This window comes from Exophiala spinifera (genome assembly GCF_000836115.1).
Source record: "Exophiala spinifera strain CBS 89968 unplaced genomic scaffold supercont1.4, whole genome shotgun sequence".
NCBI classification, from domain to species: Eukaryota; Fungi; Ascomycota; class Eurotiomycetes; order Chaetothyriales; family Herpotrichiellaceae; genus Exophiala; species Exophiala spinifera.
In genome coordinates, this window is record NW_015622516.1 from 525,259 (window position 1) to 550,836 (window position 25,578).

The 25,578-nt window shown below is 52.2% G+C and overlaps 11 protein-coding genes across 11 annotated transcripts; 7 read left to right on the plus strand and 4 right to left on the minus strand.

Moving 5' to 3' along the window:
* Positions 1 to 1,733: 1,733 nt before the first annotated feature.
* Positions 1,734 to 2,012, plus strand: PV08_05375 (uncharacterized protein; the record flags this gene model as incomplete). The annotated part of the gene is made up of 1 exon (XM_016379718.1): positions 1,734 to 2,012. The coding sequence occupies one exon, from the start codon at positions 1,734 to 1,736 to the stop codon at positions 2,010 to 2,012; it is 279 nt and encodes a 92-aa protein (XP_016235545.1).
* Positions 2,013 to 3,121: 1,109 nt separating this feature from the next.
* PV08_05376 (uncharacterized protein) lies at positions 3,122 to 3,476 on the minus strand (the record flags this gene model as incomplete). Its single annotated transcript, XM_016379719.1, has 3 exons — positions 3,122 to 3,183; positions 3,283 to 3,363; positions 3,437 to 3,476. The coding sequence occupies 3 exons, from the start codon at positions 3,474 to 3,476 to the stop codon at positions 3,122 to 3,124; spliced, it is 183 nt and encodes a 60-aa protein (XP_016235546.1).
* A 273-nt stretch (positions 3,477 to 3,749) lies between these two features.
* PV08_05377 (uncharacterized protein) lies at positions 3,750 to 4,268 on the plus strand (the record flags this gene model as incomplete). Its single annotated transcript, XM_016379720.1, has 1 exon — positions 3,750 to 4,268. One exon carries the CDS (start codon positions 3,750 to 3,752, stop codon positions 4,266 to 4,268), a length of 519 nt encoding a protein of 172 aa, XP_016235547.1.
* A 710-nt stretch (positions 4,269 to 4,978) lies between these two features.
* Positions 4,979 to 6,401, minus strand: PV08_05378 (uncharacterized protein; the record flags this gene model as incomplete). Its single annotated transcript, XM_016379721.1, has 4 exons — positions 4,979 to 5,754; positions 5,797 to 6,091; positions 6,164 to 6,211; positions 6,261 to 6,401. The coding sequence occupies 4 exons, from the start codon at positions 6,399 to 6,401 to the stop codon at positions 4,979 to 4,981; spliced, it is 1,260 nt and encodes a 419-aa protein (XP_016235548.1).
* A 3,123-nt stretch (positions 6,402 to 9,524) lies between these two features.
* PV08_05379 (uncharacterized protein) lies at positions 9,525 to 11,112 on the plus strand (the record flags this gene model as incomplete). Its single annotated transcript, XM_016379722.1, has 2 exons — positions 9,525 to 10,784; positions 10,900 to 11,112. The coding sequence occupies 2 exons, from the start codon at positions 9,525 to 9,527 to the stop codon at positions 11,110 to 11,112; spliced, it is 1,473 nt and encodes a 490-aa protein (XP_016235549.1).
* A 1,045-nt stretch (positions 11,113 to 12,157) lies between these two features.
* PV08_05380 (uncharacterized protein) lies at positions 12,158 to 13,766 on the plus strand (the record flags this gene model as incomplete). Its single annotated transcript, XM_016379723.1, has 2 exons — positions 12,158 to 12,925; positions 12,996 to 13,766. 2 exons carry the CDS (start codon positions 12,158 to 12,160, stop codon positions 13,764 to 13,766), a joined length of 1,539 nt encoding a protein of 512 aa, XP_016235550.1.
* A 1,034-nt stretch (positions 13,767 to 14,800) lies between these two features.
* Positions 14,801 to 15,901, plus strand: PV08_05381 (uncharacterized protein; the record flags this gene model as incomplete). The annotated part of the gene is made up of 2 exons (XM_016379724.1): positions 14,801 to 14,945; positions 15,015 to 15,901. 2 exons carry the CDS (start codon positions 14,801 to 14,803, stop codon positions 15,899 to 15,901), a joined length of 1,032 nt encoding a protein of 343 aa, XP_016235551.1.
* A 581-nt stretch (positions 15,902 to 16,482) lies between these two features.
* Positions 16,483 to 17,746, plus strand: PV08_05382 (uncharacterized protein; the record flags this gene model as incomplete). The annotated part of the gene is made up of 3 exons (XM_016379725.1): positions 16,483 to 16,973; positions 17,054 to 17,402; positions 17,477 to 17,746. 3 exons carry the CDS (start codon positions 16,483 to 16,485, stop codon positions 17,744 to 17,746), a joined length of 1,110 nt encoding a protein of 369 aa, XP_016235552.1.
* Positions 17,747 to 18,483: 737 nt separating this feature from the next.
* PV08_05383 (uncharacterized protein) lies at positions 18,484 to 21,298 on the plus strand (the record flags this gene model as incomplete). Its single annotated transcript, XM_016379726.1, has 4 exons — positions 18,484 to 18,651; positions 18,710 to 18,763; positions 18,811 to 20,776; positions 20,847 to 21,298. The coding sequence occupies 4 exons, from the start codon at positions 18,484 to 18,486 to the stop codon at positions 21,296 to 21,298; spliced, it is 2,640 nt and encodes an 879-aa protein (XP_016235553.1).
* A 900-nt stretch (positions 21,299 to 22,198) lies between these two features.
* Positions 22,199 to 23,998, minus strand: PV08_05384 (uncharacterized protein; the record flags this gene model as incomplete). The annotated part of the gene is made up of 1 exon (XM_016379727.1): positions 22,199 to 23,998. The coding sequence occupies one exon, from the start codon at positions 23,996 to 23,998 to the stop codon at positions 22,199 to 22,201; it is 1,800 nt and encodes a 599-aa protein (XP_016235554.1).
* Positions 23,999 to 24,259: 261 nt separating this feature from the next.
* PV08_05385 (uncharacterized protein) lies at positions 24,260 to 25,360 on the minus strand (the record flags this gene model as incomplete). The annotated part of the gene is made up of 1 exon (XM_016379728.1): positions 24,260 to 25,360. One exon carries the CDS (start codon positions 25,358 to 25,360, stop codon positions 24,260 to 24,262), a length of 1,101 nt encoding a protein of 366 aa, XP_016235555.1.
* Positions 25,361 to 25,578: the final 218 nt, after the last annotated feature.

Here is a 25,578-nt window from a genome sequence, read left to right on the forward strand (position 1 = left end):
CCTGGGAGGATTGTCAAGCACTACCAGGAGGGTCGATGGGTCAATTTTGGGAACCACCTCTCCGGACGTGACTTCTTCAACAACGGCGCTCTTGCAGCGACATTCCAGCTCCATGTTACTGCCTGTCAGTAAAATCCCGATTTAGAAAAGGCACCGGCTGAGTGGAGTGAAGCGAAACTTCTTTGCACGCGCGACAGAAGGAAGTGTAGCTCCTACCTTCCTAGGGAGAAACACGCGTCTGTATGTGGAGAAGGTGGCACACGACTTCTTCCCCCGAATCGTTGACATGGGAATTTTCTTCGATGAGGCGTCGCTGGCCGACGTCGCTGTACCTAGAGATGTAATATATCAAATAACACAGGTGAAAATCTCTGGTCTGGTAGTTGTGCTTTTATTGGCGAAGCCATGGTAGTCTACCCCGTACTCATCATCATGGTCGGCAGGAGAGCAATCACTTTTTTCTGAGAAAGTTTGGGCCAACATCAAAGTTTGGGCCTTTGCTATGTATAGACGAGGCAGCCGTCACGTAGCTCCCGAAGAGATCGCTCCCGTGCTACCCGCAAACCAATATTTTGGTCATGGAAATGGGGTATGCTGAAAATCCGCGGCAGTGGGAGATAAGTCACCTACCGTATGGAAATGAATACGATGAATTCAAGTATGGCCGTGTTGTTGTTGGTTCCCCGAAGCTTGATGATAGGGTTGCGATGCGCCCGGGTTGGCTCCATTCGAAGGTGACGTCTCGCACCAGTCCCTCTGGGGGCCGAAGTATGGCGTCCACCACGGTATATGAGACTGGTGAGCGCTGAAGCGTATAGCGTAGTCCGTGTCAACAAGGGAACTGGACGCGTGTACATTGCTCTGCACGACAATCATACACAGAAGAACACGCTCAAGCTATGACGTTTCGTGGCCCCGAGGAACTCAGGAAGCCATCAGAGTGGGCAAAGGTTGCAGGCGACGAGGCTGAGCTGCGACAATCGCGTCGGGTTGGTCGAGCGTGGGGTTGTTTGTAGGCGGTACAACATCGCGGAACATGTACTGCGAGCAACAGATGAATTGTCCATGTGTGTGCTGAGTCTATCGGCGTGTGAATCATGAAAGGGTCCGGAAGCAGACAGAGGTGCCAAGCTCTCTTGAAGCCTGCAAGGGGCAGCAGAAGTTTCAGTGGCGCCTTTCCTGAACACGAGTATGAGGTGCTATGACCCCGACTCCGAGGAATTTCTCGACCGTTTCACGTCAAAGTTCTTTTCTTGGAAGCATGTAGTGCATAGTCCGTGTCACAATCCCTTGACGGGGTGTGTTCAAGGGCGAAAGCAGGAAAGGGGCAAATGGTATGTGTCTTATTAGCTGCTGGATCGGGAGCGGGAACAGCGACCGACTGTACGGCCTCCGCCCTTCTGAGGTGATTGGAATCCAGTACAGCATCAAGCTAGGACAAACAATGGAAATCGTCTGCGGAAGGACGGAGTATGTCATATACAGCCATGATATCCGTACCGTCTCACTAAACACCTCCTCATTGTGCACGTTCACTCTGCCCCGTCTTGATTGGCAACCTCCAACCTCCCAAGCCACACTAGTTTGTCACTCCCTCCTTCATGGTCCTTCACCAGCAGAGCCTGTCACATTAATTAGAAATAGCGGACTCTGGAGGCTTCTACCAGGCAACTCTCGCTCTCTCTTCTTCGTCTCCTTCGTCGATGTTTTTCATCGATGAATCAACCGCAACCATGACGGTGTTTCTCTATCCGACTCTGGTGCTACTGCTACTCTTGGTGGCGTCGAGCATGGCGCTTCCACCGCGCCAACAGCACTACCTTACCACTCAAGACAACACACCAACTTGGGCCAACGAGGCCAGTCCTGCATCGATACATCACAATATACACCCAGACGAGGCACTGCCAGTCGCAGAAGCGGCATTGAGCGTAGCCACGGATTTTGATCAGACTATAGACCTTCCGTCGGCACCGACAAGTTCGTTGCCGTTGTTACAGCGCGACTGGTGAATCAGATTTCGAGACATTAGCAACCAGGCGATCCAGCATGGATACCTTGGCCTACAGCCTTCCAAATAATCAATCAAGATTGGACAACCATTTTCAGTAACGGATCTATCTATGAGAGTGTCATGATTTGAGTTAACACGCCATGAGCCAAGGTCAGAGATCACGAAATCGACCTACCTTCACACCTGTACAGCTGTCGATATTCTATACAAGATCTTTTTCTCTTCGACAGTCATCAAGTCAACTGCCTCAGGCTCGAAATATCGAGACGATTCCAAGGTCGAAGCCCCTCTCTGACGAGGTAAAGCCAGCAGTGCCGAATTCTGTCTCCGGATATGAAGGGATCAAATCGACCCTTGGCCTGGGTCTTGTCACAACTCATGGTAGCCACTGTTCCTTTATCACGATGATCACCAATTTCTTCAGGGCTCTTCGGAGGTTCATCTGAGAAGAGATGGTAAAGGCTGAAGCCCAGCGTCAGCAGCGGCCACGCCGGCTATATATGCTTTTTGTCTCGCTTGATTAGGCAAAACGTAAGTAAATCGCACAACCTCGCTTGAGTGCGCGGTGAACGAGGAGGTCTAAGGACCACACCGGTTTCGGAAGCAGGCTCTCTTGGAGGGGTGTACTGAAGACGTCATTTCTTTCGAATAAATCATGATCATTCATCCTTACCTGTTCCAAGGGGTAGGCCGGGTTCTGCTAGCTGGACTTGTCGTCGGAGAAACAACCCATCAAAACTCCTCACAAAGTAACAGAGAAATGTCGCTAAGTGTGGCTCCTTAAATTCTGTGAACTTGATGTGATCATCCAAATGTTGCAACATCAGTCCATCACGACCGATGCCTGCAGCATATCACCAATCTCGTTTCCGGGAAGAGCCGAATTGCACGGAGGGAACGAAATAGCGAACAACACATCCGCACGAGGGAAATTGCAAGCTGTAGACTTTTCCGACTTCTTCATTCCATTGATCCACTGGGTCTCTATGCTTGTAGTATGTACAATTGATTCAGGCAGCTTTGTGTATTTCTCCGCCGCATTCCTGATTGACGATCATTGAATCGGGATTGGATTGGACTTCAGATAGGTAGAAAACAATCTTCCGTCTATGTCGCCTTGGGGTTGGGCTTTGCGTTCGGGTTTCGAGGATCGTTCTTGTACTCGTCCGCTGCAGTTTTAGAGCCAGGTCAGTCTTGGGGCCTTCTCGCAATACCATGTTCTCATTCCACCTCCCAGGGCTTCAAATGTCAGAGAAGAAATCACTTACAGGCCATCATGGCGTTCGCGCCGGCGTTGATTGCGTACAGAACGATGAGACCGGCCGCGTAGAAAGGGATCATGGGTTCGGCTGAGCTGGGGTGTCAGTCACGGTTTGTTCGACGTGCGGGACGGTTCGTCTTGATGTAGTCGCTAAAACTCACCAACTTTGCCGGGAAACTTCTTGGGGATCCAGCCAGGCATTTTGAGGACAGTCTGGGTTTTCGAGGTTGAATAGGTTGTTCCGTGAAGAGTTTGGCTGCTGTCGGGGGCAAAAGTGAGCTCTTGCTTTCAACGTTCTCCCGAGCTCTCGGGGAGCGAGCTAAACCTAACTTGGCCAATCTTGGCATATTTGTCAAGTTTGCATTATTGCGTCGCGACCCATGGTTGTTTACCCTGTCGATACGGCCTCATTCCAAAATCACTCCCTAGGTTAAAATACTTCGAAGAGACCCCCCCAAAAAAAGGTCTCCTACCATGGCGTCCCTTGGACCCGCAGTCTCGTCGCTGAGGTCCTCGTTGTCGCTGCTTGACTCGAGCATCTCCATTCTCGACGAAGGCGTGTCCGACTTTCCCCGTCTATGCAAGGTGCTGCAAACGCAACAGCATTTCGAACTTCTACCCGAGCCCACCCTCCGAGAGGCACAACAGTCGCTAGTCGATGAGATTGTGCCTGCCATTAACCAGTTGTTGTCGACAGTGGACAAGTACGTGAGCCAACTTGGGAGGAAAGAGGAGAGTCTGAGGGCCCGCTCGGAGTTGCTGGAAGGGCGATTGAACAACAACAGACGAAGTTCCAGCTTTGGTGGTGTCAGACAGCCAACCCGTAGCAGCAGGCCTTCCCATACACCCGGTCTAACCGATACGAAAATCCTAGAGATGAAACGAATGCAGCAGAAGAAAGAGCGGTTACAATATGCCATTGAAAGACTGGAATTGCAGTGCAAGCAACGCGAGCGAGAACTCAGAAAGAGTATGGCAATCGTCCAAGATTGAATGGGATGTCTTTAGGGGGAGATCTCACAAGATATGAAACCCTATCCGAACTCCAGCCACATCTGTGAAGCAAGGCTGTAAACACAACCCATTGTCCAAGCCGACAGGTTACGATAATCACACTACGATCGATTTATGCGTCGCTACGGGAAGCCAATTACTGTGAGCCACGTCAGAGAAACAACTATGAGTTAAAGTGGTTTTAATTGCTACAAGAGCTTCAAGGTGTTTTAAAAATCCAAGACAGAGTCGTCACTGGTATGCTCGCAAGCATGCTCAGTGCCTTGCCTCGGTCGGAGTGTGCCGGCACACTAGAGCATGCCGTTTGAGCAGATTAGCAATTGGACAAACGAAAACAATTGAAGGGGGTATTTCTCAGGCAAGCAAGCAGTTGCAAAGGAAGAGTCGCTTCGTACTGAGAGGGAGGATCGGACCATTCACGTCAGCGGTTCATGTATACCTTCTGACGTTGGATGAATTTGGGTCGAGGGGGCACGGAATTTTCCAGACTTCCTCTTTGAAAATCAAGAAGTTCGAGATAGCCGTCGGCCCCGCGATGGGCATGGCAAATCCCGGTCCCGTGTAGATAGGCGGGCAATTGCAGCACCGAGTATAGAGCCAGGACCTGCTGGGTATACAGGCAGTGATGCCAGTTTTGGGATCTCTGACGCAGCGCGGGAAGAAGTAGCAAGTTTTCGGAGCAATTCCTCCTAGGAAGGCTTCAATTCTTTCTTCTCCTGCGTTTCCGTGTTGTACTCGTACAGGCGGCTGACGTCAATGTTGTGCATCTCTGGGAGGAACTTGCAATTTGGAAGACTGCAGGCATTTCCCCGCGGACACATGTGGCCTAGGCAACAGGTGGGATCTGTACAGAAAGGATTGCGGCAGTTGGAAGTCCTGGCTTTGTATCGCAGCGTGTCAAGCTGGGTTTGGCTCAACTTTTGAGAGTGGTCCCATGCACAGGAAGACCCGAAGGGACAGTTGCCTCGCAAATAAAAGTTGTTGCACAGTTTCGAATTCTTGTCGTAAAGAAGCTTGAGGTATTCCTTGTCGTAGCTCAGCGGTATATCAAGGCGCTGGCCATATTGATTCTGGTAAATGATGGGTGACACATTAGGCGTGGTCGGAGGTGATGAAGATCTGTTGTCTGCGGGCGTCGAAGCTGAACTTGGAGTCGGTCGGCCAGAGCCGTAGCTCGCAGGAGCAGGTCTCTTGATTCCAGCAACGGCTTGGGTACCATTGACGACTTGTATTTTTGCCGTCCTGAATACCGTGGTCAACGACACTCGATCGAACCCTTGTGCAACTTTTCGGAGATCATAAGCGAATGGCGGGCCTTCGACCAAGGTGACGCGATCGTTGATACCTCCAGGAAGTGTATAAGGGCTGAGAAAGCCTGCATAGCTGTTGTCTGCAGATCCTCCGAAGAAGATATGCTGACAGTGTCGATTTCGGTAGAAGAGCTCGAAGTTTGCTTTGAGTAGACCTGTCAAATCAGTTGGACCAAGGGAGGGTTCCACTGACGTACCTTTCAATTTGGAGTCAGCAGCCTCCTTGTGTACACCAGCATCGACATAATCGGACAGCGGGTGACTTTTATTGAAGCCAGCGATGAACTGGTCAAAGGTCGACTCATCGGAGATGATTTTGGCAGCTTTGAGGGTACGGCTCAAACCACGCACATTAGCATAAACACGGATGATGACACGATCGTCAGCGTGGAATTTGGGGTTCGTTTTGTAATAATCGAGAACTGAAGATCGGAGATGCTTTCCAGCGGCCTCGCCACCCTCCATGCCTCTCGACAGGAATTCATCAAGAAACTGTCCAGGTCAGCTAATTGTTCTCGAGGAGCCTCTCATCTTAGGGGATTCTGTCGGCACTCATGGCCTTACCGGCATGCTGTCACCATCAATCAGGACAAGCAGGAATCGGTCACAATCCTGAAGAACATTAGTTGAGAACCAGGCATCCAAACGAGAGACGAGTAACCGTGGATGTCTGGAGGTGGGATCTGTCTGACTCCGCTTGGACCATACGTTGGTAATACGTGCGGGCGGTATCTTTGGCCATATCAAGTTCGCCTTTCGCAGCATCTCGTTCTCTGGTACGTTCCTCGATTTCGGCCAACATGTCCTAAGCTGGGTTAGCGGTGTCCAGGGACAGAACAAAATGCATGCCTCTATGAGGGTTTTCTTAGCCTCATCGTTGCGGAAGACCTCCTCAACCCGCGGCCTAAAGGAAGCCATTATCAGAGATGTGGTAGACCGCAGATGGAAAAAGAATGAAGTCGATGACCAAAGGTGAAGAACGAGGTTGCCGCCACGTCAGGTACGAGGAAGATGGTTTTTGCCAAGACGCGCGATTGCTCGCCAAATTGTACTTTGTTGGGCAAGCCTCACTACCAGTCTAAAGCCATTCCCAGCTCCTGGCATCTTTTGAAGCCACTTTCAACTCACCGTCGCCTTAACCGGCCATCAGGGACCTGTATCCATGTACTTCTTTCGCTTCCAGTCAGAATTAAATTCAGTTTCACTTCCCGTCGGGATAAATTTCAGCGATACTCATAACAGGGCCTCCATCCGCATCAGTGACCATCCTCCAACTCCTCCACTTCTTCCGACTGCTGTAGTCCGCCCTTGGCACCCCATAGACGATACTGCACACTAGCATGGGGCAGGCGTCATCGCCAGTCGATGAGGATGGAGAAGAAATAAGCATGCGTTGAACGCAGGTCACCGGAAGCTCCCTTTCCTTAGGTCATGCTGCCTTGGTCTAGACTCTCACTATTGTCTGTGGGTTGATGGCCACCGCAGATTATTTTCTTCTTCGAGAGACATGTTATCAAGCCCTGATCTTTGGCAGAACCTACAGCATATACAACAACATGCAGGGAATCTTCTCAGAGCCGGCGTACGACATGAACACGGAGCAAATTGGACTTTTCTACCTAGGACCAGGTCTTGAGTTCCTGACGTCCGTCTGGTTTCTGGTCCCTTGCATCGACACCGTTTTCAATGCACCGACAAAGAGAAACAATGGACTAGCGTGGGGGAAACTTCCCCCGCCATGTGCCAATATCTGTAGTGTCTTAATCCCTCTCAGCATATTTTGCTTTTGCACGGCGGGTAGAGTATCGCGTTCACTGGTTTGCAAGGGTCATTGCTACCTACTTTAGTGGCATAGGCCATGTTGTTGTATTCAACGCAATGCAGAACCACTTCATCAATGCATCCACAAAATACGCAGCTTCGCCAATTTCTGGTGGATTAGTGTTTAGAAGCTTGTTAGAAGGCGTAACCCCTTTATTTGCGTCTGAGCTGTCTTCCAGATAGGAATATAGATGGGGGATCAGCTCCTTTTGTTCTGTTGCTGTTCTCATCACATCTAGTCTCTTGCCGTTCTACTGTAACGGGGAACGCATCCGTGATAGGTTTCAGATCACCTTCTGACTTGGGACCTGGGTGGAAATGAGCAACTGGCCGCATGACATGGGAGCCATCCTGATTTTATTGGATGCTAGGTGTTCGTGGAGGTGTGGTTGGTACGAGGGAGTTTGATTTGTGTTACCACACCAGACAGATCCAAGCAGGCATTCAGTGGAACTGTGACCTCCTTTCTTTGTCTCGGCTGGGGGTGATAGGTGTGACTGTAGCACAATCTATTGCAGCGGATGCTGACCAAGGTCTTGAGATACAGGCTGTTGGTACTGAGGCGCTTGCCTCTGTGACACCGTGAGGCAGTATACTTGTGTTGTACCTCGTACACTGCAGCTGCAAGGCTAGGGGAAACAATGATCTCATTCTGCATCGGCGCGAACCTTTCAGTGCCGTCAAAGACGTCGGCACATGGATCCAGATGAAGGGGCAGTGTTGAACTTTGGGAGCCACGCGGAAAGAGATGCAGGTTCCGTCAGGGGCCTGTAGCCTGTGGGTTTTAGACCTGGAAGGGATTCCAGCCTACCCGGAGCGAGCCTAGCAAGCCGTTGTCAAGCCTTATTAATGGTCGCTGTGATCCGCTAATGCCCATCCCCTGGGCGTCCCTAGACCTCGTTCAATCGCTCAACATCCCTAGCCCAGCGGGCGAGTTCTTCTAGCGCCGCACTTGCAATGGGCCCGCTCAGCTGCGCCTGTTACCGAAGCAACATCCCATGGATCGTGTTGTTTACCTCACGGAGGCACTAACAATCGTACTCGAACAGAGTGGCAGAATCACACAATCCTATCCGGGTACGAGTATCACCTCGCACGCAGGGTTCATCACATCCTCTCACCGCTCGCTTGGTGTTGTCGACGTGGCCATGGTGGCATCTCACCCATGATCATCCTCGACCGCTCGCCGCCGTTGTTCTGCACGTCCAAGTCTCAACTCCTCAAGCGCGTTGCTTTCTGGATTATTCCTGCCTATCAGCGGCGTGAAGTCACAGGCTCTAAACATGATTTGCTCGTCTACAGCAATTCGCTGCACTCGGCGGCATCATGCTGCTGCAGGCTTTCCACTCCATTGGATATCAGTTGCATTGTTTTGCAGCTGCAAGTCTGGCTCCAGAGTTCTTAGAATTGTAGAGTCTGCCAACAAAACATAGGGAGTATATTTGTCGCGTCTCATGGCTGATGGATGTAATAATTTCTCTCCTTCAAGTGTGCTTGGGAAGTGGGCGACATCTGAACGAAAGACTGCGGTTGGTGAATGTGAAGTCAACACCGTCTGGGTGACTCTTCATGCCCTTGTCACCGTCAGTTTTTCTTGGATATTGTATTTCTCTGACCAGTGTCATCACCCTGCCCACGGGGCCTTGTTCGAGAATGATGACCCTGGGCCTTTCGTCGGCTTGACTTGTCGTTTGTGCCCGCTTAGCGCCAGCCCAAACAACTGGCCCTGTCCTGCTTCCCTCCCTTGAGCGCATCCTGTACAGCCGTCGCCACCATCCCAATCACTCGCCAGTCCCCTGGTTGATTGCACTCTTCTTGCTCCTCGAAAACTCTGCCGCAACACATCCATAGCTCACCACCAAACTACAACTTCACAAGCCAATCCACACACGATCGAACTTGCCGACGCAACGACCACCTTTCGACGCTGCGGTGCTTCTGGATTTTTCCTATCAAAGCTCGGACTCCCGCTCACGTCACCGACCCTGCTCACGGTGCAGTCGATCTTAACATGAAGAAGAAAGCCCCATATTCTCGTCGACATCTACTACACACTTGTTTACGGAGATAAAATACACACAGTTTTCCCGAGGGCTTTGCTCTCATGGAGCCTCCTCCACCGCCGCCGCCGCCGCATGGCTCCAACCCTCAAGGCGGTGGCAGGTCGGGGGGTCTTCCTGATGGCAGGTATGACATTTTTGTCATTCCTCCGCATTCATCAGGCTCGGGCTTCCTCTATCTTCCCTCTCTACAAACCCAACGGAACAGCTTTCTGGCCGGGGTCTTCTGCACGGCCGCTACGTTCTTCATCTACACGACCGCTGTACCAGTCGTCAAAGAATGGCTGTTCACCACCGTCAACAGTGGCGGCGGCGGTGTGTTTATGCTGATTTGTGGCGTGGCAGTGGTTGCTTGGGCATTTGGCAAGACACAAAGCGAGTGGGCGCAGCCGAGCTCTTCTGCCCGGCCAAGTACGTCCTCGGGTCCTGGAGGATCTGCAGGTGCAGGCTACACAGGCTTCAATAATACAGGGTCGTATGCTCATCCCCAGCCAGGGCCACAAGCACAGCCACAACCTCCTCCTCCTCCTCCCCCACCGCCACCACCGCCAAATCATGGAGCCAGTGCTCCTCCACCGCAGTCGTCATGGCAGAGGCCGACACCCCAAGCCAACACCAAGGCCAACACGACAGGTGCCAAGTCCAGCTGGGAGAAGGCGAGAGAAGAAACACGGAAACGAGAAGAGGAGCGGAAGCGTGCAGAGGATTTGAAGAGGAGGAGAGAAGAGCTCGAAAAGGAGCGACAGAAGCAAAGAGAAAAAGATGCCCTAGAGAGACTTGAACGCGAACGCAAGGAGAAAAAAGAGCGTGAGCAGAAGGAGAAGGATGCCGCTGCTGCCAAAGCAGCTGCTGAAGCAGAAGAGAAAGAAAAGGCACGAAAAGTCGCAGAAGCTGCTGCGAAGCGGCCCCCGATGCCATCAGCGCAAACTGAGCGTGATGACGATGCATATTCATTTCGCCCTTATGATCGGCCCAGAAGACCATACAAGGCCAACTCAGCTGCATCAATGTACTCAGAATCGTCCTATGCCCCGTCAGAGAGTACTGCAAAGACGACCCCTCCAGCATCGGCTCGAGGCCCATATTCAACGAATGACCCTGACAAGATCATCATCAAGGGAGTCTTTTCTTTCAACAACGCTTTCACGCGAACCCCAATCTCACAGCTCGTGTCGGGACAAGGAAATGTCACTGATGGGCTCATCCTCCGAATCACCACCGAGGGCTTGTTCATCGACGATGATGTTCGTGGTGTACCGCAGCGTGAATGGGATGTAAAGGCTTGGACGCTGAAGTTAGCAGAGGTATGGTTCCCCTGTCTGTTCACACGAAATCCTTGCATGAATCGCAGTCCCCCTTGCCAGCCCTGTCTCCTGTGCGAGGTGCAGGAAGTGCCGTTACTGACGAGGTATCCTACAGAGCTGCGAATTGAGCGGGATTCATGTCCTTCGAGCGAGCGTTCGAGACCAAGAAGGAAAGAAGTATGTCTTCATTCTCTCCCAGAGCGAGGGATGGAAAGTCGCGGTTGGGCTCCAGCGTCTTCGGAGGGGAAGTCAGGTACGAGCGCTGGGGGTGGCTGGACTCCCACACAACGAAGCAAAAGCAATCCTCGAGAACCTTGGATACGGGTGATTGGTTCATTGATTGATTGATTGACTGACCGACAAGGAGCGAAGGGTCAACCTGTTTTTATTGTTGCCTGCTAAGTGATACCCGTGAAAAGCCTTCGCACAGTCTTGAGCGAGATCTTGAGTTTTCAGCATCAAAGTCGGCATTTAGCGTGGCATCAGCGACGGAGTTGTGTACATTCATTGATGAACTTGGTGATAGGGTTCGACGGGACTTGCTCTGAACGCATTCTCTATCAGCGGTACGAACCCATGTTAGATCCTGGACGCGGTTATGGCGTCCGGAAAGGTCGAGATGGGATAATAAGACCAAAGCCATAATATACCCAATCCAGCACAGCTGCTTCCCGTATGGCGGCTTTTCACCCACTGCCTTTCTCTGTTTGCGAACATCATTGAGATTGATATAGAGTCTCTTCTCCAAACAGCATCAGCTGCACATTTCAGCTGCACATCCCTCCGTTTGATCAGGAGCAACGGGCCTTATCAGTAGAAATATATCTATGACGATTCCAACATGCAGTCAGCATAGGAGCATTGTGCACGTATTCGGACCCAGGACCAGTCAGGTGCCAGCGGGTGCTTCGATCTCCCAACCAGCCCATGTGTCAGTGGATAAGAGCTGCAGCGGCCGACTGCCTATCGCACGCTTGTGGTCGGGCCCGACGTGCAGGGTGCGGAGGTATTGTATCTCAGCCCCGAAGTGCAGGCGATATCAGGCAAGATATTCGTTGCTGCCTGTGTCTCGACCGCATCTTCTCCTCCTCCTCCACCCCTCAGTTGCCGGTCACTACACATCCCGCCCGCCCTCGCAACACTCGCCTCAGGTGACGGGCCTTCGCATTCTCTTCCCTTCCACAACGATCCCAAAAAGCCCTCATCTGCTCTCACGACCACTGCCGCTATATCTTTCGCCGACATTCGAACTGTAAAAAATTTTCGCCACGCGCATCCAATTGACAACTCGCTTCGCCCACACTGCGCCAAAACACAACATTGTATCCATGACCTGATCCACCTTCCGGTCTCCATACAGACACTGGGTGACCATGACTATCCGCAAACAATATCCCCCTCGTACATACCAGGGTTTCCCCGAAGAAGAGGCATCCGACGGTGCATCCCATACCCCATCCAGCTCAGACAAATCTAGATCAGCCGCAGCGGAAGCCCGGAGACTGGCTTCTGAGGGATCTTGGGCAGACAATTTTGCGGGCGAAACACCTGCGACAAACCGGACGCCGACGGCATCTACAGTTGACGATGAAGAATCTCGGGGTGTCCAATATCCCCAGCTATCGCATGAGATAGACCCGTCAGATCCACCACCTATGTATACCCCCTCCGATACTACCCCCTCTCAGCCACCCACCGGACCTGCCTCTCCTGTTGTGCATAGAGCACTCCCAGCACAACCAGAGATTGTAAGCACTCCTGATACAATTGCTCCATCTCCAATCCCCCCCGTGCAACGCGCTTTCCGAGACGACGAAGACGGCGTAAACCTTCCTGAACCCGTTCAATATTCGTACGGCACGTGCAGGCATGAGCGTCCAGATCAAAACTATGACGACACCGACTCGGACAATCTACCGGCCTTCTTAGGTTCTTCTAGCAGATGGGGCCGAGGAAGACGATGGTGGAGGAGGCGCCACGGCGAAGGTCGCGGTCGAGGTTGTGGCGGTCGACGATTGGGTCGACGAAGGGAGAATCACAAGGAACGAGCTCGGCGGTGCAAAAAGATCTGCTGGTTTACGTTCGCTCTCCTCTTATGCCTGTGGTTGATGATACCCGGCTTGTGCAAGTCGTTCTCGAAAGTAAAGGGCCTCGCTGCTTTTTTTTTGTCATCGTACATGCGGACACTCTTACTGACACGTTGATGTGCAGGATAACAGAAGCCGATTCCCCGTCTTCAGCCCTGATCCTTCTTCATCACCCTGGCCTCCTGTTCCGAAACGCGAACATCGCGAGCACGAGACCTCTCGTTCCATCTCGGGAACCTACCAGCTGTATGATCTGCTCGACCTCTCAACCACCAGTGGCAGCATAAATGTCAACATCCAGGTTCAGTCCGGAGATAAACCAGCTGTGCTTCGCCTCGCGACAAAATCGGGAAGCGTGCATGTCAGATTCAGCTCCGGTGGAGGGTTCTTCAGCAAGCCCGTTATCCCAAAGATATCTGATCAACGACCTTTGATGATAGATATTTCGACAAACACTGGCAGTGTTTCAGGTGATTTGGTGTATGGGAATGGTGGCTCCACGACCATCTCCACACGCTCCGGCTCGATCACTTTGACCATGTACAGTGTTGGAGTGTCCGAGAGGGACCCTGTGTCCAACATCTCGACCACAACTACCACGGGAAGCCAGACGCTCAAAATTATGAGTCCCCTGGCTTCGACTGAGGCAGTCAGAGCCATCCAAGCAAGGCACACTGTACAAGGTAGTGGCAGTATGAATATCCAATATCCTCAGGAGTGGGAGGGAATGGTTCATATCAAGGTCGCAGGATCCGGGAGCGTTATTGCCAGCGGACGAGAGCTTAATGTGCAGAAGGAGAGCTCTCGGGAATTATATGGATATAAAGGTAGCAAGGAGGGAAGGACGGTGGATATCTTTACGAGTGGAAGTGGCAGTGCTCTGTTCCAGTGTTAGTTCGAGGTAGCTTTACCTTGGGTACATGGTTCGCTCGAGTATTGTACGGTATTTGGTGTGATTTCTCTGTCGGTGACTCTGGGTGCGTGGGAGTTGTAAGGACCTTCAGCGGGCGCAAATCGGTGGTTTGGAGCAATCGAAAGATCTCGGGAACATTCGTTTTATGAAGGGGTTGAAAAGATCCCAGAGCATATACCCTATATATCAGTCGCGTCATAATCCAGCGATTGGCCAGGAGTCCTTTTGATATCCCCTTGGGCAAATCGGAATCACATCGTCTGTACCTTATTCAATTGGCTCTGTTTATGTCGGTATGAGAAGAAGGGAGTGGTGTTTTTCCCATTCCCTCCATAGCCGTTTCAAAAATTGCCCCCACTGTCCTTCGCACTGCTGTCGTCGCTGTGTATGCCTACAAGGGTATTTATCATCTGCTCAAGACTCGATGTTGGTGATGTTGCTGCGTAAACATATACGTGCTTGGTTCGGCGCCCGGGAGTGACTGACGTCAATTGGGACGATGTGAGAGACACATCAAGACTATTGCGAAGGTGTCAGGCATTCATGAAGGAAGAGAACATTGAAACAAGGCTGAAGGAATGAGGCTGCTTTCCACAAGAGCAGCACAAGAGGAGACGGATTCACGGCAATATGTTAATTAATCCATTTCCTCGATGACGCAGGGGTCGCCGGTTGGTCGCGGCCGGAAATAAAGATGATCCTCCGTCAGCATGTTGCATGAGGCTTCAACACCTTCGGACTAGTCGCGGCGTTTTGCATCGTTTCATTCGCTTTACCCGACTCCACTCGTAGTCTTTCTCGTCTTTTCTCGTATTACCACTCTGCGCTTGGGCAGTCAGAATGGTTTCTAAAGGCCATTCTCCGGCCGTAGTAAAAGCTGGAAGAGACTTCTTCAATCTACTTCGTCAGCAGATTGCGTCTGAAGAGATATCTACAACAGCAGTCCTCCGAGTCCACTTTCCAAGCCGTATACACATATTTTGCGACCTCTGTGACTGGTGTGCTGAGGTACAATGATGGAAAGGGTGTCCGCGTTCCCTGCAATTCGCGCAGAACTAAAACTCCATCCGGACGTGCACACCCTCAACGACGAGTGGTCGGGGATCACAAACCCTGTCATTCGTCGCAAGCTACAGAACAGATTGAACCAGCGAGCCGCAAGTATGTCTAGCTAGACCTGGGGAAACAACACACTTCCGTTGCTGCACGACGCTGACCCGAACACACTAGGACGACGCAAGGCTGGGCAAAAGGCTGCCGAAAGCCAAAACAGCGATACATGTTCAGATAAAAATGGCGTTAGCGCCCGCGCCGCAAGGATTAAAAACAAGCCCTTGCATGAGAGGGTCGATCTGAACGATCTGTCGGTTGTGGGAACGAGGGCTTTGTCCACGAGCCAATGGCATGTTGCCGATGAGGAGTCACAGCCTGGCAAGGGATCTGCTTTTGTTTCCATCCGGAGCAGATATTCCTGCCAACAGTGGTACCAAGTCATGTTCGAGAACCGGATGCGTTCCATCGAGGATCTTGCCCGACGGCTGCAGCAGGAGCGAGACTACTCCTGGCACACTCCGCTGTCGAGTGACCACCTCATCACACTGGTGTATTACAACGTATACCGAGCTTTGCTTTCCAACGTGGAGATGCTCGGCTTGGACCTCAACCTCATGTACATGGATGACTACCCGTCGCCGTTTCTGCCGCTCTCGCCGAGCGCGTCCTCAAATATACGACATCTCCCCCCAGGGCTTCAGCCCACCGAACTACAAAAGACAATCGCCCACCATCCGCAATGGGATATTTTCCCCGACCCGGTCGTCAGGGACAACATTCTCCGCTACGGGGAGAAGAACATTGACGACCTGGAATTCTGTCTCGACCTTGTCGGTGACGGGCAAAGCGTCGGAGAGGAAGAATGCTCCACCCAGGAGAAGAACGGCCTGATCGTCTGGGGCGAGCCGTGGGCCATAGATGGCTGGGAGGTGACAGAAGCATTTGCCAGAAAGTACCCGTTCTTCGTCAAAGGTGCACATTCTTTTCAAGAAAACAGCAACCGGTGGAGGATACGGAGAGGCGAAGAGCCTCTGGACTATGAGAGAATATGTGAGATCGAATAGTATGAGGATACTCCAACGCTCCGGAGTAGTGGCTAGAATGGAATCGCCATATTCGGAGTAAGAATTCATCCCCCGGTCGACCCATGATTGAGCTACAGATAAATGTTAGCTGTGGACATTGTACAATGCACGAGATCTCAAGATTCACTCACTGATCACAAGATTCCCCTAGGATGTGCAACGTTTTGCCGAAACCTCGTGTGTGCAGAGGGACTCCCTCATGATTAGTGATCGGAGAGAAGCGCACGCACCCGAGATTACCCTTTTGGGAATCGGCTGGGTTCCGAACACCTTCACAACAAACGGCACTGTCGGTGTCAAGCCATGATCTGACTTTTATGAGCTCAGTCTCCAAGTTAATTAGGTAAGACCCCCGGTCTGAGTGGTCCATTCGTTGGACAGCGCCGCGTCGACGCAGTTAGTAAACAGTTTGACTACGGCCAATATAAGTTTGGAAGACTAATCAAGACTTCATCTCGAATATGTCTTTAAAGTCCACAGCTCGTGTCATGGATTCTCCAACGACACGGCCTGTCTATCGATCAGACCTTCCTCTCCCCACCACCTGACCACTTCCAAACATGACTTCGAATCACCATACCTCGTATATCTTTGTTGTTGGGGGCACTGGAGCTCAGGGAATCCCGGTGATCCGAGGCCTCGTCAAGGATAAAAAGTACAAATGCCGAGTCTTAACCCGGGATCTCACTTCGGCCAGGGCAAAGGAACTGGTGGCACTTGGAAATGTCGAGTTGGTTGAAGGCACTTTCGCCAACGAAGAAGACCTTCGAAAGGGTCTCCGCGGCTGTGACGGTGCTTTTGTGAACATTGATGGTTTCAACTGTGGAGAGAAGACAGAGATATTTTGGGCCATCCGGGCCTACGAGCTGGCGCTGGAAGAAGGTATCAAGTTCTACGTCTATGGCAACCTCGACTATGTCTACAAGAAGAGTGGCTATGATCCTAAATTCAGGACCGGCCATTACGACGGCAAGGGAAGAATAGCAGAATGGATCCTCGCCCAGAACAAGGTCAACAGTCACAGGATGGGCGTGGCCGTGTTCACTACCGGGTAAGGGGCCGTTTGGTGTCCTTGATCATCTATCTGTCCGTCGACTTTATCACGAATTCTCTTTATTGACAATGCGGTAGGCCATACATTGAGATGTCGATCGCGAGAGGGACCATCTTCACGCCGACCATCGAAAATGGCATTGCGACCTGGCGAGTACCATTGGGGAATGACGGCGGTGTCGTCCATGTGGCGTTGGACGACTGCGAGTTCTACGGCCGATGGCTGTTTGATCATCCTGAGCGATCGAACGGCATGGATCTGGAGGTGGCCATCGACCACATCAATTATGATGACCTGGCCAAAGCCTTTGAGAAAGTCACCGGGCACCCGGCTCGATATATTGAGACAGACCTTGACACGTACTGGAGCACCGGAAACACGGCGCGAGCTGCCAACACCGCGAGCGGTTACAATGCGGATCCCAAGGTTGGTCGCACACTTTGCGAGAGAATCCTCGTTTTGCTGCACTCGAAGAAAGCGCTGACACATTCACTCTACAGGATGCTGCGACCATGACATTCCGCCAGAATTTTACGGGCTTCTTCAACATGTGGAAGTACTCCGGCCGCAACCAAGGTGTCATTCGTCGGGATTATAAACTGCTCGACGAGATACATCCAAACAGGATCCGAAGTGCAGAGGAGTTTTTCAGGATCGAGGACGCGAAAGGAAAGGCGGCGGGAGTAGGCAGTCTTTGGGACCGCGTCCAGCCAGAGAACCTTCGACCTATCCTCAAGCTTGCCGAAGATGGAAGGAAAGGAAAGTTGTAGATGATACCTTGGTGATCCGGAGACAGATAACAAGATATCACCCAGCGAAATGGGCACAAAAGAGCAGGCAGCGAACATCTCCAGGCGCATCAGCCACCCTGGCCTCTACAAAAGTCAAGCGGGCATTTTAGAGTCTAGCAGGCTCACTAACTGGGCTCCCCAACCTGAGCTTGAAAGGCACAGTACTAGTTGTTAGTTAATTACCTAGTTAGTTCCCTGGTTAGGCGTGATAGGGACTCCCTCCCCGTCCGCTCCAGTTAAGCTCTACGCCGCCAGGGCACCCCTACAAGCTCAGGTATCTGCCGATCTTAGCTTCTTCTCACTGCACAGACCGCCGTGGCGCAGCCTAACTAGTGAATGAGCCTCCGAGGGATGACGCTGCTTGCATCAAAAAAGGCTGGAGGCCTCGGATGTTGATAGCTCTTCTCGCAGTACGAGGCCCTCTAGCTACCTACCTCTTGTAAACTAGGTCCCTATAGGGTCCTCGTCACCAACGCGCGTGTGGCGTCGCCGATCAGCGTCAGGAATCCGGCGCAACGAGCAATGCAAATCAATTCTCTGTACTGACACCGCCGTCCATCCCTTCCTTGGTTCATGGTCTGCTGTTTGCGACACTCGCCTCTTCTTGTGTGACTTGTCGCACCCTTTGCCTTGACCAAAGTGTTTTACTTCACCAAACACAAACACCCTCGAACTCCCCGCATTGGCCTTCTTGCGCCAGCTTTTAGCCCTCGAGCATGGCTTCTGCCGCTGACTCCGGTGCGCCTGCGACTGGGCCTTCAGGCCCTCCGAAGACTCCTGGCCAGAGTGATGCGCCGCTGCCTCCTGTGCCCATCAATGTTGGCGCCGGCGCTCAGCTCAGTTCCGCAAGCAAGGAACAAGTACAACATGTTCTGTCTTCAGATGTAAGCCGCGGCCAGTCCTCCGTCACGAGTACAGACAGCTGCTGATGATATTTCTCAGATCGGCATAACCACGTTGCTGAGCCGCTTGAAACAAAGTATTGCATCTACGAGAGTGCGTATCCCGGGTTCAAGGTGGAGGACCAGCTGACCGCGGACCAGGATTTTGCCGGTTTCCTGAAAGAACGAGCTTCACTTGAAGAAAGACATGCGCACGGGATGAAACGACTCACGCGAAGTACGCTTGATCAAATAAGAAGACCGGAAAGCCGACAAGGCTCCTTCGCACAGAACTATGAGGAGTTTACGCGAACCCACGACCGAATGGCCGACCACGGCTCTCAGTTTTCCACCGCGATCCTCCAAATGTCAGAAGAGCTATATGAACTAGCGGCAAACTCGGACAAAGAGAGAAAACACTGGAAACAGACTGGGCTGTCCGCTGAGAAGCGTGTGCAGGACGCCGAAAATGCCATGGAGAAGGCAAAGAGCAAATACAATTCGCTGGCAGAGCAATTTGACAGAGCCAGGACCGGTGAGCGACAACCTGGCAAACTGGCCGGTTTCAAAAAGTCTGCCGCACAGCAAGAGGAGGACCTTCAGCGAAAAGTTGAAGCTGCAGATGGCGACTACGCTCACAAGGTCCAGGTAGCGCAAACGATGCAGAACGAACTGGTAACGGTTCTGAGACCGCAGACTGTCGCAGCTTTACAAGATTTGATCAAGGAGACGGACGCGGGCCTCACTGTGCAGATGCAAAGATTCGCCGCACAAACAGAGAAGCTACTTCTCGGCTATGGCCTGACTGTCACGCCAATAAAGGGACAACAATCTGGTGGCACAACTAGGAGTCTCAGAGATGTGGCTGCAAGCATCAATAACGACAAGGACTTTGTAGACTTTGTCCTGCAATTCACCCATAAAGCAGGAATAAGAGGAGACAACATCCGATATGAACAGCATCCCTCATTATCGCCCAAACAAGCTCAACCATCCTCCTCCTCCTTTGGGCCCCCGCGACCAGATCCGTATGGAAACTATAACCCTGCCAACCACGGCAGGCAAATATCTGGCGTGACTCCTTATCAAGGTGACGAGCACGAAGAGCGGTCCACACATCAGGGACCAGGCCCCAATTATGGTGGCCCATATCCAGGGCCTCCTGGGCAGCAAAGCAGTTATGGGCCTCCTTCGAACCAGCCTGGGACCCGATTGTCAGCCTCAGGCGCCCCTCAGCTACCTCAATTAGACTCTATCAGTGGTGACCGGTTTATCGACAATACATCTGGTGGTGATCTGGCACCACTTCATACTCGCAATGCATCGCAGCCGCCAAGTGGCGCACAAGGCGATGGACTATCCTCATTTCCCCGTCCTGCTCCCTCCCAGGGCCCGTCAAACGGCCCAGTTCAGTCAGGGCCGCCAAACTCTGAACCTAATCGTCCACCACGAGCCGGCTCTCTAGGTCAGCAAGGCTCGTTTCCCAGCAGCGGTCCGACAAGTCCGCAAGGGATGGGAGCACGCCCTTCTAATCTTGGCCAGTCAGCTCAAATGCCAGGCCAAAGTGAATCTCATGTTGGAGGTTTTGGTGGGCCGCAAATGGGTCAACCTGGTGCTCCCCAATCGTCAATGGGACAAGGCCAAAGTTCTCCTGGTCCAAGCCCAGGTCCCGGATACAACCCCGCGCTGCGAACAACTGGTCCCGGATCAGGACCGCAGCAAGGCATGCCGCCTCAAGGAAGAGAAGGCCCAGGATCTCCATCGCTGCAAAGCGGTCCAAATGGCGGACCCCGACCGGGACCCAGCATGAACGGAGGGCCGCAAAACGGACCACCATGGCCTACGCAGGGATCTTCCAACGGTGCTGGCCGAGGGCAATATGCTGGTTCTGGCGGAAGCATCAATGCGCTACCCTCGCGGCAAAACGGACTAATGGCTGGTCCTCCAGTCAAGCCGGTCTTTGGAGTATCATTGGACAATCTATTCCAGAGAGACGGAACGGCGGTCCCGACAATTGTATATCAGTGTGTGCAGGCTGTTGACTTGTACGGGCTTGAGGTCGAGGGCATCTACAGGACTTCAGGCTCGGCACACCACATTATGGAATTGAGAAGATTATTCGATCAAGGTGAGACTTTTGACTAGTTGTTCTTCTTTTTCGTCGTCAATCAAATAATCAAATGCTGACCGTTTACCAGACGCCAGTGCAATCGACTTCCGCAACGCCACGAGTTTTTACAATGATATTGCATCAGTCACAACACTTCTCAAGCATTTCCTCCGCGACCTCCCCGACCCGCTGCTGACGGCGGAACAATACCAAGCCTTCATCGAAGCCGCCAAGCTCGAGGACGACATTGTCCGTCGAGACTCCATCCACGCTCTCGTCAATTCCCTCCCGGATCCGAACTATGCCACTCTCCGAACTCTCGTTCTTCACTTGCATCGTGTCGCCGCTCACAGCGACAAGAACAAGATGACGCAGAGTAACCTTGCCATTGTGTTTGCGCCGACCTTGATGGGTCGCGCAGGTGGCGCCAACGGACAGGCACCCGGGGCCGGCTCTGATATCGCCGATGCAGGATGGCAAGCCAAGGTGGTTGAGACGATATTGAACAATACCTTTCAGATCTTTGATGATGATGAATGATGAGGAGGAGGAGGGGAGTTCGCATTGATTGATTGATTGATTGATTCAGATTCAACTTTCTTTGTAATGATTTAGGGTAGAGGGACATCTCTCTCTCTTTTTTGTCATCCACGATCTCTCGTTCGTCTTGCACTTTTGCACCTGGGGAGTTTTTCTTTTTTCTCGAAAGGGTTGGCGTTTCCAACAGAGTTCTCTCGACGTGAGGTTAAGAAAGCATCAAGTCGGAACTTTGATCGGTGAGGCCTGGACTGGACTGGACTGGACTGTGTTTGTTTGTTTGTTTGTTTGTTTGTTTGTTCGTCTGGTGTTATCTAGGATGTACCTACCATCTACCTATGATGTATGACGTATTATCGTGACGGTCAGGTCGGTCGGTCGGTGGTCTCTGGATTTTCCTTCAGGTACCTGGGTACCTAAACTTGAAGGCTTCTTCTCCCGGTTCAGTGATCATGTCTGGGCCTATGCTTCATGTTCAGAAACGTCAATACCTACCCCCTCTTGTTTTTGCCATCTCCAGGAGGGTAGTAAAATCTCGTCGACACGTACACAGACGGGTTACGTCTCGACACCGACGGTCGACACGTACAAACTGCCAACTCGGGGCAGGGGGGCGCTCACAGATGGACGATTCCCGACACCGACGGAACGACACGTACAGAGTGCGGTGCGGACACAAAGTGTACTTGTAAGTTGGTTGAATAGCTTGCATACCAAGTTACCGCCTGCTTCGTACAGACACCACACGATACTGTGGAAATACTACTACTAAAACCAACCACCCTGAATGCTGATGATAACGCCTAAGCACTGATGCTAATGCTTATGCCAACGCCCATACTACTACTTAGTAGGGATAGCCTATGCTACCGCCAATGTTACCGCCAGCCAATACCATTAACGTCACTCCATCAACGATCGGCGTCCTCCTTCATAAGAATCGTCACGCGTCAACATCCACCCCTCTGGATCAGGGAGATAACTAGGCGGAGCAGTGAAGCGTTTAATCTCGCTGCTTATTCGTCGCTGGCCGACCCAGATCTGTCGATGCTGGTAATTTCTCTCCCGATGTTTCGTGGTCAAGACGGTCTTTTCACCTCGCCGTCTGACCACCCAGCACATGGTGTCGATCATGACAAAGGACGGGATGGCGGCAATGGACAAGATCTGCAACGACGGACACTCTGTTCGGAGATGCTCGAACACCCGGATGGCCTGGTCGTCGGAGACGGGGACACAGTGCGGCACGCTCCGGCTGAAACGGGGAGAATCTTTGGGGACAAACGGAGGGAACAGACGAAGGTGGCGAAGATGCCGGAATCTGGAAATGGCGTTCAAGAACGAATACTGCTCCACGTCCACGTCGACCCCCGGGATCGCGGTCGGGTGCCACAGGTTCTCGATGTACCCGATATCCAGCTCGAGGCGCTCGAGGTCGGGGCAGATCTTGGTCGCGGCGATGATGTCGGAAGGAGACCGCTGACTTTCAGGACTGTAGACCGACCACAACGTGTCCTCGCGGTGGAGACGGAGACAGCGGAGTTTGGGCCCAAGCAGTGCCTGGATTGGAACATGGTTGCAAATACCGTCGATCTCGAGTTCCCGGAGTCGCTTCATTTGGGTGTAGTCGATCTCAAATGCTGGCACGGTCGGTGTATCGGCATAGAGCCCCGTGGTGGGGACATCGTATTTGCACGCCGGATGATAGAGTCTTTGGTGGTCAGCACGCAGTCGCAGCGCCTCAAGATTCCCAAGTTTCGGGGCAACGTCGAATATGAACTGATTCATCGGCATGGCGTACTCCCACAAGATGGAAAGTCTGCGAAGGTTGGTCCAGGGTACTAGCGTCAAATCGAGATCCCGGATGGAGTAGGTGGTTGTTCCACATGCGCGTCTGATCAAAAGCCGCAGTTCCGTCCACGAGGGAGTTTCTTGTATGCAAGCGTTGTGGGCTGGCGCAGATCCCTGAGCCTTTCGGTCATCCTTGAGTAACCAAGCCATGTGCAGATCTACTGCAGCTGCCCGAGCTATCGCATCATATGTGGCCTGGCTATTTGTGGTGCGTTGTGGAGGGGGCAGTCCATAGGCGCCTAGTGCCAGGCGATGCTTCCGAGCGAATGTCGCTAATTCGGTATTCGCCTCAATCAATGTTGGCCAATGTGACGAGGTATAGATGTGGTCAAGGATTATTTCGTATAGATGGTCTATCGGCAACAGCTTGAGTATCTCGAGAGCTGTGGCGGCAGAGCAATCCATTCTGATGCGGTGGAGACGAGTCATCAACGGCAGGCTGTTCTGTATCACTTGCACGTCGGCTGACTTGTGGTCCTCTGCAAGGCATCGAGCACTGACGGCATCCAACGATGGTACAAAACCATGTATATCGGCCGGTCGTGCAATGTGGAGGTCCTTGACGTGTCTCAAGAGATGGGGATGGCTGAGGAAGCGTCGCAAGGCTCCATGTTCTTGCTGGTCTAAACGATCCCTGACGACGTGGGTGACGCTACTGAACAAGAAAGGTAAGGCCGAGCGACGAAATTGTCGAGACACGAGCGAGAAGGCCAGGAGCCCATCAGCAAGGCCAAAGCCGCCATCATAGAGTTCGTTGGCAATTAGATCGACTATCTCAGAAGGCAATTCTTGGAATGTTGTCGCGTGCTCGGTGGTCAAAGACGGCACCCTCATCGATTTGAGGGCCAACATAGTTCTCGGCGGCGAACTTCTCAAACTGCAAAATAGCAGGAGATACCAGGCCTGCCATTCTAGCTTGGAGGAATTCGACGCAGCTAAGACAATGGTGAAGCTGAAGGATGCTGATATTTCTCTCCTGACAACAATGTCCCCGCATGACGCCGTGATCGGAAGGCAAAACCCTCAGACGCTTAGAGGCGGGAGGAGATGCTGCGGATCATCATTTTTCCGTTTGTATGGGGCGGCAAGAGCCATGTTGTACCTGGGTGTATCTCACGCTGGGTTTGATAGTGATGTGCTGGCCTTCAACTTGGACATACCGAGGCTCACCCAGAGTGGCACATGATCTGAATGCCCACGGTCTACTGCGTTGTCGCAGATATCAGTGCCAGTGACAGCAGCCATTTCTGTAACAAGTCGGCGGCTGACAATGCATAGGTCAACTCTGTCACCGCTGTCGCCCCATTGTTTGCTTCGTGGACGGTAGGTGTATTTCCTGGTGTCACCATGTATATGTCTGAATATGTCGATACCACGCAAACCGCCTTTCTCAGTGAAGAATTTAGTGTTGAAATCTGCACGATTCTTGACATGCTGCATGGGGGTTGTTCGCAAGTTGGGATAGCCGTCGATTCGCTCTCGCGCAATATTCATATCACCTATCAATACGACATATTTGCCCTCTTCCTCGACCTTACGTGCCTCGGCCAGAATAAGTTGGTGAAAGCGTAGTTTGTGATCATGTCTCGTGCCGACGATTCTGCCTGTCGACGGATCACGATAGGGGTTGGTAGTCCCGTTGACCCAGTAGCCGTTGATAATGACCAAACCTTCATTCAATTCATGTATCAAGACCCTTCCTTCCAAGTCCCACTCTGGACGCCGCGTGTCACGGAGACGATTGGCTTCGAAATCGTCTCGTATCAAAGTCGCCACCCCATGCACTTTCCCGCCAAATCCCGTTGCGTTGTACTTGTCTCTCGGCAGAGAAACATGGAGGGTGTAACAGGGCTCGTCAGAGGCCACCCCTTCGTTAGCTGCTGCCTGGAGGCGACGTTGAGTCGCGGTGTCTTTGGAGCTGATTTTAACTTCTTGTAGACAAAGGAATTGGGGCCATGCGTGACGCTTGAGGAATGTTCTTAAAGGAGACAGGGCCGGGCCTGAGCCAAAGGACAATTGCTTCTGCAGTAAGGGCCCGATGCCGTTCACATTCCAGCTGAAAATTCGGAATTGATCTGCATCTGCATGAACAGGAGGAGTGACATCTCGCGTGTTCGCCACGTGGTTCAAAGAACGTGAAATCTTTCTTTTCAAGGCCGGGGGACTGATCGACCTATTGGTGCTGCTGAGCGTCCTCTTGAGCGACGGAGACATGATACAGCTTCTTTAGGTCAGCGAAAAAGAGTACGCTTCAGACATGGTGGTCAAAGTGAACTGCGAGGATCTAGGATGATGTATTTGGTGATATAGTGAATTGATGGAGCTGTGTGCCTGTGATCGTCCATGCAACGAAGAACGTCATCGTCAAAGCTGGAGTGATGGCGTGTCTCGAAATCATCTCCGAATTTGCGTGTCCATCGACGGTCCGAGCC